At 48.6% G+C, this 17,356-nt stretch overlaps 1 protein-coding gene across 4 annotated transcripts in view; it reads right to left on the reverse strand.

The window, feature by feature from the left end:
- ACACB (acetyl-CoA carboxylase beta) overlaps nt 1–17,356 on the reverse strand; it is a 123,839-nt gene that overhangs the window by 56,542 nt on the left and 49,941 nt on the right. For all 4 annotated transcript variants that reach the window (XM_059140603.1, XM_059140604.1, XM_059140605.1 and 1 more), the window contains 10 exons: nt 14,929–15,138; nt 14,481–14,651; nt 11,697–11,858; nt 9,916–10,079; nt 7,432–7,582; nt 7,212–7,315; nt 5,942–6,023; nt 3,519–3,664; nt 2,140–2,290; nt 729–863 (listed from right to left, as the gene is read on the reverse strand). In XM_059140603.1, the coding sequence (XP_058996586.1) occupies nt 729–863; nt 2,140–2,290; nt 3,519–3,664; nt 5,942–6,023; nt 7,212–7,315; nt 7,432–7,582; nt 9,916–10,079; nt 11,697–11,858; nt 14,481–14,651; nt 14,929–15,138 (1,476 nt within the window). The remainder of the gene's footprint in view (nt 1–728; nt 864–2,139; nt 2,291–3,518; nt 3,665–5,941; nt 6,024–7,211; nt 7,316–7,431; nt 7,583–9,915; nt 10,080–11,696; nt 11,859–14,480; nt 14,652–14,928; nt 15,139–17,356) is intronic.

The following is a 17,356-nucleotide window of genomic DNA, read 5'->3' on the forward strand; positions in this document are numbered from 1 at the left end:
TAATGGGTGTAAGAGTTTCAGTCTGAAAGGCAGAGAAGGTTCTAGGGGCGCCTGGGTGGCTCAGTGGGTTAAGCCTCTGCCTTTGGCTCAGGTCACGATCCCAGGGTCCTGGGATAGAGCCCCACACTGGGCTCTCTGCTGGGCCGGGAGCCTGCTTCCCCCACACCCCACCCTGCGGCCCGCCTTTCTGGCTACTTGTGATCTCTCTCTCTGTCAAATAAATAAATAAAATCTTAAAAAAAAATACATTTAAAAGCAGAGAAGGTTCTAGAAACGGGTGGCGGTATTGGTCACCCAAGAGTGTGAATGCACTTAATGGCACCGAACTGCACTTCCAAACGGTTCAAATGCTGAATTTTGCATTGTTTCTCTTACCATTTAAACACGACACTAAGGAGATCTGCATAATGTATGGACATCAGTGAGTAATAACATATCAATATTGCTTCATTCATTATAACAGTATTACCTACACCTTGTAATTATATGCTAATAATTCCATATTCCAGTATGCAACCTGAGTTTTACTCTGGGTAGGCTGGTGAGCTGCAGGTGTGAGGGGTGTGAGCAAAAGGGTAGGTGGGCTTCTGTACCCATCACACTGGCTTCTGAGGGCTCACAGAGGCAGGACAAGAGCTGGGAGCATTCAGCCAGCTCCGCTCCCAGAACTGGCAAAACAGTGAGCACTCCTGAGCCAGCCAGGGCGGCTGCGCTGGGGTGCAGCATACCGGGTGCACTTTGGAAGGGTCGTCGAGGTCCAGCCTGGCCACCACACAGCCTGCTTCCAGCGTGGCCCCTGGGCGCTCAATGTATTTGATCCGGCCACTCTCCTGCACATTCAGAGTCATGATCATCTTCATTACCTGTTATGCAGGAAGGAGAAATAAGATGAGCCCACCGGGATTGGCTTGTATGTGGAACAGCACCAGAGTCACCAGAACTAGGACTCTGGAGCAGCCGGTGCTTAGTCATTTAAACAGAATGACTCCTGGGCAGAGTTCAAATGTAAAGGACGGAGGGAACTTGCATTTGCCAGAAGCCTGCTGCGTGCCAGGCTCAGTGCTGCTCGTGAATGATCTCCTTCTGCAAAGCCAATGAGGGAGGCAGGTTATTTATTGTACCCATTGTACAGACATGGAAACGGATCTGTATTTGTAAAGTCAAGCCTCTCTCTAGAAATACTGTTAAATCATATATGGGGGGTGCTTAAGACACACATTCCTAAAACATGGTACATTTTGTGACCTGCTCTTTTTTAAAAGGCAGTGAGAAAACCCTCTGGGGAACCTCTGGTGAAATAAGAATGTGCTCCCTCTAGAGTTGCCAGCCCCTTTAACTGGCCTCGTCAGGAGTCCACATGCATGGACATGATGCATTTCGTTACCGTGGTGTGGGCTGTAAATAGTCATCATTGTGCTCCTTTTGCTCAGCAGGTCACAGCCTGGGCACCTGTGACAGGCCTGGGCTGGAACCCCAGCACTCACCCAACACTCTGTGATCTCCAGCAGATGCCTTCCCCTCTCTGAACCTCAGTTTCCCCAACTGTCGAATGGGGAAGAACGACCGTCTCACCTCATAGTGCTCTTATAAGGGCCACTCAGGAGGAACCTGGTGCATGGCAGGAGGCCGGCTAGCATGAGCTCCTACTTCCGCCCTATTTTCACTGCCACTGTCATTTTCATTGTTATTGACCTTGGCAGCATAGAATGGAGGCCAGGTGTGAACCCTAGCTCTGGGGGACCTTGCATTCCTTAGCCTGCCTGGGCCCTATTTCTTTGTGTGTGAAATGGGGATCCTATCTATTTAATTACTTAAATAGGTAAAATGCCTAGAGTAGCACCTGCCATGTGGCAAGCACTATGTTAAGTGTTGCCTTACAGCTTTTTAAATCCCTGCCACGGTTATTATTAATCCGTCCTTCCTCACTCCCACGGAGGTATACACTTTCGAGGTTTTCCCTTTGAATACTGCAGATAATTGGAACTCTCTAAGGAATCGATGGTGGCCCAGAGGAGAGGTGAGGCCAGCTGGCCCAGGGTGCAGGGGTGCAGGTGCAATGCGGAATGGTTCCCCCTTGGGGAGCGGGGTGAAGGGGAGGCCTGGCTGCAGCCCTAACCCAAGGGCCGACTCTGTACTCACCTCCATGTCGGCGTAGCTGCTCCCTGCCTCAACATGGCCCCCGTCCTCCACCGTGTACTGTATTAGTTTCCCAGCTGAAGGGGCCCTCAGGACCGTGGGATCATTCTCCTTCTCAAACACGCAAGTCTTGTTGCCGATGGTAATACGGTAACTGGGAGACAAAAGGGGCGGGTGGGTAGCTGCGGGAAGACCATCGACCCAGTGTGCTCATGTCTGCCTTTTGACAACGTTTTCCCCTTCCTGACGGCAGCCCAGAGTGTCCCCTTCCCCCCACCATGTGTGGTCTGCGGGATTTCACTCACCCTAATGCTAGCATCTGACGTTACCACAAAGATACTGGGAATGAGTGGGATGTGCAAAGGGTATGACCCTTTTCTGGCTGAAAACCAGTTCCTTTTCCCGATACAATTCTAAGAGGCACAGAGAAAGCCACTGATATTCTCCAAGAAATATTTACTGACTTTAGGCTTCACCTTATAACTGAACTGGCCAGAGTATGTCCCAGGAGGTGGGGGGTTGGGGGGGACGTCTATGATAATCTCGAATATTCTTGGCAGACAGAACATGGGTAAAATGAGGTAATATAACAGTACTCTGGTTGGCATGAATCCAGTCTGCCTTCTTTCAAAACTTCGAGGATTAGGAAGAGAGACAATTCTCTAAGTGGAGCTTTCCAGGCACGGGGCCTATGGTGCAAATCACCCCACCTCCCCACCATCCCCCAACCCTGGCCTGATTCTCCTGGGCTGGAGGGGCAGAGGAAGTCTTGGCTGCCCACTCAGCCCGGCTGGCCTTTGTGGTTAAGTGCACCACAAAGGGAGGGGCTCTGGGGGAGAGTTCATGATGCTTCTGTGCTAAGTACTTCCTACACTTATGTATCCTGCATTTCACTTATCCAGGTGCACAGTGATCAGTCCTGCTCCTTCTGCTTGCTTGATGTGTCACGTTCACCAGCAGGCTCCATGAGTCATGACCGTGGTCTTATCCCAAAACCTTGTCCTGTGCCTGTACATCCAGCCCTAACTGGAAGGCTGCCGCTCCTCCAAGCCTGAGCTCAGATGACTGTGGGCGCTGCAGCTCAGACAAGGAGCGGCTGACACGCTGTCATACACCTTGCAGGCCCAGGATTTGGGAGTCACGGCCCATTTGGCTCCGGACTCTCCCACATTACCAGAAGCAGGCCTCTTGGGAACCTCCCCAGTACGTCTGCCAGCTTTGAGTTTGTCCAGCCAAGAGACTTTCCTCTCCATGGGCCCCAGAATCTACTGGGGAAGGTATTTTTCTAAGACCCTTGGGCTGCACAGAGCTGGCTTTATATCTTTGAGCCCCATGGGAAAGCGTGGTTCTGCGTCATGCCCCTCGCCCCACCCCCTACATACCTGTCAAACTCTTCTTTCATGTAGGTGGTATAGCTGTTACCATTATAGGACAGCAGCAGCCCCCCATCGCTTAGCCGGTGGGCATCAATCTCGATATGACAGTCGTTCATGATGAGGATGAACATGGTCAGAGATTGCCGGGCCACCTGCGGGGACAGGCTCAGTGTCCCTGCCTGAATCCAGGAGGCCTGCTTGTCCCTGGGCCCCAGGGCACCATCTGCCCCACACCCCCACCACCAGGAGCAAGGGCTGGTGGAGTGTACCCTCGGGGAGCAGCCGATGGGGCCACAGTCAGCGCACCACACCTGTCCCACAGCAGGGCTAGTGGCCACCATCTGTGGGTGCAGCCCAGCCTGGTCATCTCCTGCCAATCACAAGCCCTTCTCATTCCTGCCTCTAGGCATCAGCCCCAAGCAGAGCCCCCAGGAGCAGCAGGGAAGGTGCAGGGTTTGGGGTGGGTCTCACCTTGAATGAGACAGCCCTGGAGACTCCACCAGTGACCAGGACTCTGTCCCCCAAGTCCAGCTCTGCTCAGGGGCACACAAGACCTTTGGGACCCTCAAGAGAGGCCAGGTGGCCAGGCCCTGGCCTCGGCTCTGCATTTCAATCTGACATACTAGCCCTGGATTCATTCTGGGTGCTCTCTCTCAGAAAACAGGTAGCCCTAAAAAGCCCTCGACCTCTAAGATACATATGTTGAGAGGAAAGATTCCAAGAAACTGAGGAATGTTTATTGCAACATTATTCATGGTAACAGTAAGACTGAGACACAAACTAGCTATCCCGCAGCCTTGCAATGGAATTCTCTGGACCCCCACTGTCAAATAGAGCTAGGCTGGCTATTTACATGTAAATTAATTTAACTTAAATAATATATAGAATTCAGTTCCTCAGTGCTCAGTAGTCCCCCGTGGCCACACTGGAAAGCACAGATACAGCACACTTCCGTTCCTACTGAAAGTTCCATTGGACCGTTGGCTCTAGACACCAAACTGATATTAAGAAAACTGTTTAATAATATGGGAAAACTTCAGGCCATGATAATATCAAAGCAGCAAAACAGTATTTGCACCATGATCTCAACTTTGCAAAGTCAGTGCTGAAACGTTCATGGAAGTTCCCTCAATGTTTTATGCTTTTTTTGAAAATTTAAAATTTTATACAGTAAGCATGTGTCACACTTAAAATCCTGCTGGGGGAACCAGGCCCCTTAAATAGTCAGGAAGCATGGACAGGTAAAGAGGAGTGGTTTCAAAGCAGGGCCCCATGGAGAACATACTTGTTTGACTACATCGACCCTAAAAATCCCCAAAGCTGAAAGGGTAACACGTGCTCAGTCATCTTAAAAATAAAGTAACAGAACAAAAAAATTCTGCCTCAAAGTCAGACTTGAATTCTATGTTATCTTCTCCCTCCCAAGGAGGCCTTAGCTTCTTGGGGACACTTGGCCCCCACGGGTCACCCTGACCTGGACCCAGGGTCTCATCCTGTGCCCACACATCTCAGATATGGTGATATTCTCTCTGAAATGACCTCAGATGCCCCAGGAAGGGTAACGGGATACTTCTGACAGAGCACAGCAACACCAAGTAAACTGCCCAGGAAGCCCAAGGTAGACCAGAGAGAGATCCGAAAGCCATACATTGACCTTTGGTGCAGACACACAGGACAGAGCTGGCCTCACGGCCCCTGGAAATGGAGCCACACACTATGCCGGCTCAGCAAAGGTCCTGCTTATGCTTGGTACCGAACTGGATACTGTGCCCCTAAATTCATGTCCTTCCGAGTACCTGGGCATGTGACTTTATTTGGAAATAGTGTCTTTGCACGTGGAGTTAGTTAGATGAGGTCATCCTGGAGGAGGGTGGGTTCTAAATCCTGTATGAGTGGTGTTCTTCAGAGCAGAGACACACAGAGGAAGACAATGTACACACACACACACACACACACACACACACAGACACACACACACACAGACACACCCACAGAGAAAAGGCAGCCATATGAAGCCAGAGGCATATCTTGGAGTGACGTTCTACCAGCCACGGAACACCAAGGTCAGCCCCACAACCACCAGGAGCTAGGAAAGCATGAAATAGATTCTCTCCTGGAGACTTCAAAGGGCCCAGCTGACACCTTAATTTTAGACTCTGGCCTCCGGACTCAGAACACACTTCTGTTGCCTGAAGCCACTGGCTCATGGTTCCCTGTTACCTCAGCCCCAGAACCCAAATACACAGTCTCCTGTACACCGTGTGTATTGCACAAGGCTGCACATGCCCAAACCCTAAATGCTTAGGTTTCAAGGGCACGGGATTGCCTGGGGAGTCCCAGCACCCAACAGAAGCAAGTCCACTCCAGAAAGAAAAACTCCCATCAGCCTCCAAAATGCTGGAGACATCCAAGAAACCCAGGGCCTTCACCTTGAGGATGTACTTAACACCTCCATAAATTAATTCCACATCCACAATGTTCAGCAGAGAAGCTGCAGGAAGGACCTGGCCCCTGAAAGAAAAGAGACGTGCAGTCGGCTGTGGGAATGAACGAGAACACTAGGGCCACCCTCTGGATTTAAACTAATCACCCAGCTCTTTGCCTCGCCTAAACACCAACACATCTGGCTGTATTTAGAAAGCTAAATCTGGGGGCGCCTGGGTGGCTCAGCAGGTTAGGCCTCTGCCTTGAGCTCGGGTCATGATCTCAGGGTCCTGGGATCGAGCCCCGCGTCTGGCTCTCTGCTTGGCGGGGAGCCTGCTTCCTCCTCCTCACTCTCTGCCTGCCTCTCTGCCTACTTGTGATCTCTCTCTCTGTGTCAAATAAATAAATAAAATCTTTAAAAAAAAAAAAAAGAAAGAAAGCTAAATCCGATGGAAAGGCAAGGAATGTGACACTGCTCAGAACTTAAGGGAACAGCACTTGCTGAAGGGTGAGAAATTTCAAAACGGCTTTCCAGGAAGCAAAATCCTTAATGCTCGTTCTGGGAAAAAATTCCCAATGTGGGAAGGAAGGAGACACAGGCATTGCTACTCTATTACTCTGCACAAGCATGACAACCCGCTCTAACATCTCTTGCCTTTCTAAAGTTGTTTTGGTAGCTTTATTTGCCTATCACAGTGTCTCTAGGGGTGATTTCTGCCTCTACCCCAGGACATTTGGCTATGTCTGGAGACATATTTGATTATGGTGACTCCTGGTGGAAAGATGGGGGACTCCTACTAACTTCCCACAGTGCACAGGAGAGCCCCCACAATAAAACAGTCAGTCAAAAATGTCAAGGGTGCTGGGGCTGAGAAACACTGGCCCATCCTCATGGTGAGCCCCTACTTCCATGCTGGTCCACTTCACTAGCCACACCCAACTCAGGTGAGGGTCTGGAAGGAACATTTGCAGAGGTGACCCATCACCTGCTTTGCTTCTCAATTCATCTCCTCTTTGAACTCAAGTGCTATGAAGTACCTTACACAAGTCAGCATGACTAAGACTACAGCCATTTGCCTGGGGCTGGTCCCCTTGAGACCCCCCCCACCAGCGGCCTCCTCTCCTGCAGCCTTGATTTACAGGAGAGGAATTTCAGAGGCAAGTAGATTCCTTTCAGAGGCAGGATTCCCTAATTGCCTGCTGCCTGATTCTCTGCCTTACTTGCCACTAACACTCATCCCATGGAGGAGAGGGTGAATTACCCCTGCACCCTACCTTTCCAGCGAGTGTAAGAAATCCGTCATGCAAGTTCTGAACAACGAGTCGGCCACGTTCAAGGCCCCGCACACCACACCGAGCATGATATCTGGTTTCTCAGCCTAGAAGAGACTCCGCCCTTCAGTGTCAGTGGTGACTAAGCCCACGGGGAGCCGGGAAGTGGGGCGGGGGTGGGGGGCCTCCGTGACCCTGAGGGGAGAACAGGGCAGCTCCCCACCTGCACTTTCTCAGCAATGAGGTAATCCAACCAGCCAGTGTCGATGTCGTTGTTCTGGTAGCGCTCAGTCTCCAGCAGGTTAATGAGATACTCCACGGTGGTCCTGAAGTCGCCCCGGATGGACAGTTCCTTCAAAGCCACCACCATGTTCCTTGAGAGGAAAGGCACATGGATCGTTTTCCAAATTAACATAACATACGTGTCGGCAGAGCTCCTGCCTGGTTCTCGGAGAGCCCAGAAGAGCACAGTTGAGAGAGGGGCCTGAGTCCAGCAGCCCAGGTGTCCATCTTGGCTCCAGCATTTACTGGTCAAGCAATCTTGGGCAAGTAACTTAATCACTCTGGGCCTCAGTTTCCTCATCTGGAAAATGGGGAAATAACCCTGACTTCACACAGGTGCTGGGAGAATTAAAATGAGACAATCCATATAAAGCACATAGTCTCCGATAAATAAGGTCAGCCGTTATAAACATGATGAATGGCTGTGATTATGATTCTTATTAACCATAGCCGGTTGCTCTGCCTCCCTGCAGCTGGACCTCTTTAAATCCCCATGTCCCAGAGCAGGTGCTACCCCCACCCCCACCCCCCTGAGCAGTCCACACAGCTGCTCTGCAAGGTATGCACGAGGTGTGTCTAACGGAAGGCTAACGCTGTTACCCCACACAGGGTATGGCAGTTACCTGTCTGCATGTGCTCGGTTGGTCACCACCTCCCATTTCCCAGAGGGATGGCCTCTCCCCAAAGAGGGCTCCAGCCCGAAGGGCTGAAGCCCCGAATCCCTAGGAAATCATAGGGAGACTGTACCAGAGAAAGAAGGGGCACTAGAGCAATTCTCCTCCTGGGAGAGGACAGCTTTTATACCTGTCATGGCATTCCCATGTGCATTCAGTAGGCGTGGCAAAGGGGTAAGAACAACCCCAATTCAGGGCCAGGGAAAGAAAGATGCACTGAGGTCAAATGAACTCATCAGTAGTCAGAGGAAAGTCAGGTGCGGGCCCGGAGTCTGCAGGTAAGCATCAAGCCTTTGGGCTCAAGAGTGACCAACTTGTTCCAGTTTGCTCAGGACGTGCCCAGTTTTAGCAGTGAGAAATTCCAAATCCTGGGAAGCCCTCAGTCCTGGGGAAGGGGACACAGCTGGTCCCCCTATTAGACCATATTAGCGGCCCCTCGGTGGCTCAGCTGGTTACCCAGCCAACAAGATTTCTGCCCAGGTCATGATCTCAGGGTCATGAGAGCCCCTGCTTTAGGCTCTGTGCTCAGTGGGGAGTCTGCTTAAGGTTCTCTCTCTTCCTCTCCCCCTGCTCCTCCTCACTAGTGCTCTCTCTCTCAAAGAAACAACAACAGAATTTTTCCCTCTGAATTCTTAAGTCTATAGGCCTATGACCAGCATAGGACAAGCCACAGGCTGTTTCCATCAGAGATCAGAATGGGCTGGACTGACTGGCCTCCCTCCCCTTTCCATTTTTCACTCAGCCTGATTAAAACTGATTGCATGAAGCTAGCAAAGAAAGCCCACTCATCAAAATCACCAAAATCAATTTAAATCACGACTAAGTGCCCTGGGCTAGATAGATTTCAATGCTTTTTTTATTATGTTTTAAGTTTTTTTTATAATTAAAATTTTTCTTTCCTTTTTTTTTTTTTAACAGAGAAAGGGAGATAGTGAGTGAGTGAGGGGGCTAGGGGAGGGAAAATCCTAAACAGGCTCCATGCTCAGCAAGGAACCCTACGTGGGGCTTGATCTCACCACCCTGAGATCATGAACTGAGCCAAAATCAAGAAAGACACTTAACCAACTGAGCCAGCCAGGTGTCCCTAAAGATTTTATTTTAGAGTCAGCTCTACACCCAATGTGGGGTTTGAACTTACAATGCCGAAATCAAGAGTTTTGTGCTGTACCCACTGAGCCAGCCAGGAGCCCCAATTATAATGCTTTTTAAACAAAACATCCACAAAGCCTTTGGGGATTTTTCACTCTAAACACGAGAACGTTAAAACACAAGAATGTTTAATTACAAAGTGCGCTGGGTTTTGCGTTTCTGCGCTCAGGGCAAGGCAGGAGAAACAGGAGATGTGGGTGTTTTGGGATTCAGGAACCCCTTTGTCAATGTGGGTTTCTCCAGGACCTACTTATAAGGTTTAAATTTAAAGAAGTAGCCCCACACCCCTTTTTCTTAAAAAGCTCTAGTACTTGGCACCTTTTAAATTTTGGAATCCCCTTTTGGAATCTCTCCCAAGTGCAATCCATATGACCTCAAGACCAAATGACCTTGGTGAACTCGTGAGCAGATTTGACCTCACGGATCTCAGATACAGGAAGAGGGGAGACTTTGCCCTTGGACTTCAGCAAAGGTCACTGAAGATAGGGTCTGCTCTGTGGTTCACTCCTTTACCTCCTAAAGTATTACTGTTTCTGAAGCCCCAGGCTTTTAGCTTCTGCAAAGAAGGAGGGAAAAGAGGAGGGGTGCAGGGAGATACTAACGAAATGGCCTCTTCCCGGTTCTCTCCCCAGGAGAAGCAGTGCCCGAACTGGGAGTCAGCAAATTCGTGTAAGCCGCCAGCAGCCGCCACGCTGAAATAACCCCAGACGTTTCTGTTGCTCCGGAAATTCAGTTCCTGAACCGTTCCAGAGCTTGGCTTAAACCCCTGGAGTGAGGAAAGCAAAAGCAAAATGGGAGGGAGGGGGTCATCACTCCAGATATATTTGCATCAGAATTAAATCCTAGACAAATCCAGAACCTCCACCACAACCCACAGCTTAGTGTGATCAATAGAACGTTGATCTCTCCCACTAGCGGTGTGGGTGTATCCATGTCAAGATGTTCATGCATAAATGTAATTTTTACTTTAAAAAAATCTCTGATTCTTTCTCACTGTCTCTGTCTCTAATAAATAAATAAAATCTTTTAAAAAGTGGGGGGCATCTGAGTGGCTCATTCAGTTAAGCTGCTGCCTTTGGCCCAGGTCATGATCCCAGGGTCTAGAGACCGAGCCCCACACGGTCTCCTTGCTCAGCAGGGAGCCTGCTTCACCTTCTCCTCCCCACTCGTGCTCTCTCTTATCTCTGTCTTTCTCTCTCAAAGAATTAAATTAAATCTTTAAAAAAAAAACAAACTATGAAAATAATCATGTTGGGATGGGGGAGAAGGTACAGGTACAATAGGGGGAACGCTGTTCACTGATGGAACTGAGTGAAAGTTCATTCTGGTTTTATAAACTTGACATTGTCAGTAATGAAAAGTTTAAATGAAAGAGAAGAAGGGTTGGATTTTGAATTCCAGGATTATGAAAATGCCAGCAGGTAAAAAAATGTGATGCGAACACACATCTAATTTGCTTATGGGACGTGGGGGTGGTACGGAAGGTCCATCCCCCTCAGTATAATTTTGGTAAGGGTGGATGGACGTGGACCCTCTCGCTGGAATTAAGACTCTTGACCTGTGTAATGGAGGCATCCGTTCTGAAAGATGGAGAATTGCAGGTGCCCGGCTATCTCCACTCTGAGTCCTCCATCTTCCCAGGCACTGTAAACAAGCCATCATCCCCCTAAAGAATTCCCATTTCACTTGTCCCCCAGCAGAGTCAGTTGTTTGCAGCCAAAGATGCCAAGCTGTTACAGCTACCATAGCTTACAATTCTTTAATTAAAAGGCAGGCAGGGGAGACAAATCTCTCTTATCCCAAGTTTCTTGAATGTAATCATTAAACAATGAGGTTGTGGTAGTCTATGCAGCTGATGTGACAGTCAACCACAAGCAAGCACATCAAGTATGACAGATGCCACTGGCTAGATTTTGAAGGTACAGAGAAGAACAAGTCACAAAGGAACTCCTTACAAGGGACCAGACTCCATCTATGGTGCAGCAAAGACGATGGGGGTGGGGGGCAGAAAACCAAGGACCTGGGATCAAAAGCTGGCTGCCTGTCCCAAAGATGGACATGGCCCATAGGGTCCAGCCCTGGGGCTCCATCACAGCCTCAGCAGATCCCAGGCACAAGGCAAGACCCTAGCCTCTGGAGCTATAGCGCAGGGAAAACGATGCCTCTCAGTGGCACTGTCCTGTACGTGAGCAACAAGATGCCTGCTGGGACCTGCCCCTGTGCTGGGCATACCCTTCCCATCAAGAAGCCACTGCCTTCCCACGCTACAGTTCCCTTGTCTGTCCTCCAGGAAGCCTGGGCATCTCATCCAAAGCTAATATTCAGGGTCGGCCCCACCCTGGGAGCCTGGAGGCAGCAGGCGCAGGGAAACACCCAAACTTGCCTCATCAGGGTTCTCACTGGTGATTCTGGCCGCGATGACATGGCCTCGGGCGAGCGGAGGGTTGGCAGGAGTGTCAAATGAAATGGGTGTCACGCCCCATGGCGACTCTCCATACAGAAGCCTGATATCCTTCAGCCGGTGCAATGGCACCCCCATGGCAATCTGAAACGAAGAAATGCACCCCACAGACGGTCAGTACCCACTAATACCCAGGCCCCCAAATACTGAATGCACAGCTAGACGTCACGGAGGAAGAGGTGCAGGAAATATCTTCGGTATCCCGAGCACCTGCCGGGCAGCAGACACTGGGCCACATGGTGGCAGGAGAAGCAAAGCAAGAGAAAGACAGAAGGGGCGCCGGGGTGGCTCAGCCAGTTAAGCGTCTGTCTTCAGCTCAGGTCATGATCTTAGCATCCCTGGATTGAGACCCAGGTCAGGCTCCTTGCTCAGCGGGGAGCCTGCTTCTCCCTCTGCTTCTGCCTGCCCCTCCTCCTGCTTGGGCTCTGTCTGTCAAATAAATTAAATCTTTAAAAAAAGAAAAGAAAAAGACAGAAGGCTTGACTCTGCCCCCAGGGAGCAAACAGTGTCAACGGGAAAAGCAGCAACTTTCTATAAAGCCATGTCACGCAACAAGAAAATGCTGGAATCAGATGAAAATGACAAATCCCGAGTGCCATGGAAGGTGAGGAGGGTGTCCCACTGCAGAGTTAACTGTTTTAAAAGGACCCCGAAAGCCGGCCCTAAGGAATGAGCACAAGACACAATTATGGTCCTGACACACACAGCCTGAGGAACGACTCACGAAAATGTCTCAGGGACTCTCGTCAGGAGAAAGTAGTCAGACAAATACACACTGAGGGCTGTTCTGCCTGAGCTCTCCACAAATGCCACCACTGAGAACAAAAAGTACCCCTGAGGTGGGGTTCCATACCAGAGACTCAAAGTTGTGACCATGAAATGGAATGTGAGGTCTTGGAACAGATCCTGAGCATCTTAACAACAAATAAGAAACAGTGGTAAAGGGATATTATTGGGACAATGGGAAATTTTTTTTAAAGATTTTTATTTATTTATTGGATAGAGAAAGAGATCACAAGTAGGCTGAGAGATGGGCACAGAGAGAGAGAGGAAAGCAGGCTCTCCGCTGAGCAGAGAGCCCGATGTGGAACTCCATCCCAGGACCCGGAGATCAAGACCTGAGCCAAAGGCAAAGGCTTAACCCACTGAGCCACCCAGGCGTCCCACAATGGGGAAATCTTAAGGTGATATATGATCTTATAAAATATTCAGTTTTAGAGCACCTGGGTGGCTCAGTCAGTTAAGCGTCTGCCTTGGGCTCGGGTCATGATCCCATGGACCCAGGATCAAGCCCTGCTTTGGGGTCCCTGCTCAGTAGGGAACCTGCTTCTCCCTCTCCCTCTGCCACTTTCCCCTGCTCCTGGGCATGCACACTCTCTTTCTCTCTCAAGTAAATAAATAAAATCTTTTTTTTAAAAAGTCAAAACATTTTTTTTAATTTTATACTTTTAATTTTAGGTAGATGTGCAGGGGCATTAGTGGTTTATTTTCCAAGTGTCATCATTTTATTGTGGTATTGTGCCAGAATGATCTTGTTCTCTCTCTCTCTTTCTTTCTTTCTTTCTTTTTTAAGAATGATGTTTCTCTTAGGAGGTCCTTTTACTCAAGTATTTACAGGCAAAACACCATGAAGGTTCAAGTCAAAACATCTCTCAAAAAGTTAAGCCAAAAAAAAGAAAAGATTACACAGACACACAAATAGAAAGAACACAAATGTGCTAGCAGTTAACAACCAATAGGTTGAGGCACAGGGGATAGGTGGTAATTACTATAGTTGTAACATTCCTTCTAAAATTTCCCAAACTAGGGGCGCCTGGGTGGCTCAGTGGGTTAAGCCGCTGCCTTTGGCTCAGGTCATGATCTCGGGGTCATGGGATCGAGTCCCGCATAGGGCTCTCTGCTCATCGGGGAGCCTGCTTCCCTCTCTCTCTCTTTCTGCCTGCCTCTCCATCTACTTGTGATTTCTCTCTGTCAAATGGATAAATAAAATCTTTAAAAAAAAAAAAATAAATAAAAAAAAATAAAATTTCCCAAACTAAAAGAAAGAAAGAAAGAAAGACAAAGTAGAAAAGAATAAAGACGATGATGGAGGGAGGGAGGAAAGGAAGCAAGGAGACATACATTTATACATTTTAAGCACTGGAGTTCCTATTTGTGCAGGAGTTCCCAATTCAGTACGGACAATACTGTCCCTCAAGGGGGTAAATCTGCTCTTGGGGATGAAATGATTCTACTCTTGTAGGTATCAGTCCCAGATACGTCTTCAGCAAAAGCATATACAGTATATCTGTGATATTTAAGTTTTATAAGGGGAGAAATTGGGGGGGTGTCTAAACAGGCTCCTTATAGGGGCAGGAATGAAAAAAAGATTGAGAAATACTTCTCTGGGTCTGTGAATGGAGAACGGGGGGGTGCGGGGGGGGGGGTCCATGAATGCCTCGAACTATAGAAAATATATCCCCACCCAGGAAAAAATTCAACAGGTTTTTGCCCATGTCTCAAAGGGCCACACAGCCAGACAAAGGTGACGAACCACTCCACAGAAGGTTCTCAGGCTGTGTGGCTCTCGATGCCACTCACACGATAACACACTCACTTCCCCGGGGACAGCCCGCCAAGAAGGGAGCAGGACGGGCTACTAAGGGCAGGACAGGGGATGCCAGCCCCACTGGAAGAAATCCCGGGGCTCTGAGCCCAGGTCCTTGCCTGCAGCTGGGCAGCCGGCAGGTTGACATCTGCGATCATCTCTGTGCAGGGGTGCTCCACTTGCAGGCGGGGATTCAGCTCCAAGAAGTGGAAACTGCCATCTTGGCTGTAGAGATATTCTACCGTCCCCGCGCTCATGTAGCCCACAGTCTTGGCCAAGCGGACGGCACACTGCAAAGAAGACACAGAGCCTGAACAGCTGCCAGTGGTTTTCTCAGATCTTCTTCACGGGGAGCTTACTAGGTTCCCCACCAAATGCTGAGGATCTGCTGGGCATCCTTTGGGACCTCGGAGATCGCACTCCCTAGCAGGGCCCCTGGGTGTCTTCATGGACACCCACCCCATGTTAGCAAGACGGACTGTAGGGCACTCTTGCTGGCTGAGCAGAGACGGTCTCTCCCTGCAGCTGCCCCCAACCCTTCTCCGACCCGAGCTCTGCAGAGCCCACCTGCTCCATGAACTCGAAGACAGCCGGTATGGCAATGGTGGCAGGCGCCTCCTCAATGATCTTCTGATGCCGCCGCTGGATGGAGCAGTCACGCCCAAACAGGGACACGGCGTTCCCATACTGGTCAGCAAGGATCTGGACCTCCAGATGTCGGGCATGCTCGGCCAGCTTCATGAGGAAGATGGGGGAGCCGGGGATCTCAGTCTGCACCTGGGGGGACAGCAGAGTGGTTCATTTTATCCTGGGGGACCAGGGCTGGGGTGGGAAGCCCTCTGAAAATATGTCCACGATTCTGCTGATTGTTTAGCTTTGTTTCGCTTCTCTTGCAGATATGCCGTTCTCCTCGTTTGAAGTCCAACACTGTCAAAATACACCATGTGGCAGGCGGAATTTCCCCACAATCCCATCTCCTAGAGATAATGTGCTGTTAGGATTTGGGAGCATGCTGGGTAAGAGTTCAATGTCGTTAAGAGTTAATTGGTTAAGTTAATGTGCCGGTAGGAGCTGGGTACATAGTGGTTTCTGCTGCACATTCAGGAACACACACAACACACGGAATGTTTTGTGAATAAAAATGGGACCAAAACATGCCACCTCTGAGCAGGTCTCTTTTCCTCCTTCTTAAACAGTACTCTCTCAGCCAGCTGTCCATGGTGTAATCCACATTTAGACTTATATCTTCCTTTGGATGGCTAAAAGGAAATTGTCCAGAAATTCTTAATGATGATATATATATTTTTAAAAAGTATTCAAATGGGATGATTGCTAAGAATTTCTTTTAAAAATGTAAGCTGTACGGGTGCCTGGGTGGCTCAGTCATTAAGCGTCTGCCTTTGGCTCAGGTCAGGATCCCAGGGTCCTAGGATCAAGCCCCGCATCGGGCTCCCTGCTCGGCTGGAAGCCTGCTTCTCCCTCTTCCACTCCCCCTGCCTGAGTTCTTGCTCTCACTCTGTCTCTCCATCAAATAAATAAATGAAAAAAAATAAAAATAAAAAGCAGGCTGCAGTAATATATGGGATGGCCCTGTTTATATGAAAAATAATAAAATAGAGCTATTATGAATGTCTACATAAAAGTAGACACAGAGGTGCCTGGGTGGCTCAGTCGGCACAGCACGAGATTCTTGATCTCGGGGTTGTAAGTTCAAGCCCCACATGGGGTGTAGGGACTACTCTAAAGAATATTAAAAATCTGGGGCACCTGGGTGGCTCAGTGGGTTAAGCCTCTATCTTCAGCCCAGGTCATGATCTCAGGGTCCTGGGATCAAGCCCCACATCAGGCTCTCTGCTCAGCAGGGGGCCTGCTTCCCCTACCCCTCTGCCTGCCTCTCTGCCTACTTATGATCTCTCTTTTTCTGTGTCAAATAAATAAATAAAAACTTAAAAAAATTTTTTTAATCTTTTAAAAACTTCTTTAAAAAATTGGTTACATTTGGGAAAAGGGAGGAGTTCAGAGGTGGTGGTGAAAAGAGAATGCTCCTTTTTTATGCTTAACCTATCCCTAAAGTGTTTGAACGTTCGCGTAAGAACATCTTCATACTGCACTCATGTGATCAAAAGAAACACGCTCATGCGTGTGTGGGGGCAGTGAGGATATGGGCCTCCTGTATTTTCCACTCTCTTTTGCTGTGAATTGAAAACAGCCCTAAAAAGTAATATCTATTTTAAAGAAAGGAAGGGGGGGAAAGATTTAAAACCTAATGACCCTAAATGTAAAAGAGGATCCAGGACCGGATCCTGACACAGAAATAAGAGATTAGTGGGGGAAACTGGTGAGATCTGAGTCAAGTCTGGAGTTAACTTAATAGAAATGTATCCCTATTAATCTGTTAGTTGTGACAAACATGGCAGAGCTAACAAAGATGTGAACAATGGGAAACCAAGGGGAGATGGAGACTGCATGCTACTTCTGCAACTTTCAAGTAAACAGAATGTCTTCTCCTCGCAAAGTACCCCAGAAACCTATCCAGCCCAGGGGAGACATGTGATAGAGAAACTACAACTTTATAGAACACTCATATACTGCCCACAGCTGTTTAACTGGCAAACCTTTTTAGAAAGCAATTTATTGACGTGTCTTTGTATGTGCACATGCATGTTATTTAACTAAGTTCTTGGCACATAGTTTTTACCCAAGAAAACAATTCAGGAGGGAAAAGAAAAAGTATTATTTATGTTCCATGTTAACATGTAATGCATTATAATATACAATATACAATATAATACATATTGTATAATATGTATTATAGATAGTATATATTATTATGAAACATATTGAATTATAGTAGCCTTACTCATAACAACAGAAGTGGAAACAAGCATAACATTTCACAAAAAAAAAGTGGTCTTCCTTGATAAGGAAGACTACAGACACACAGGGATATTATGCAATCATCAAAATAATTGTAAAGACTGGAACAAATGGAACA

The sequence above is a fragment of the Mustela lutreola genome, chromosome 11, assembly GCF_030435805.1.
Source record: "Mustela lutreola isolate mMusLut2 chromosome 11, mMusLut2.pri, whole genome shotgun sequence".
Lineage (NCBI taxonomy): Eukaryota > Metazoa > Chordata > Mammalia > Carnivora > Mustelidae > Mustela > Mustela lutreola.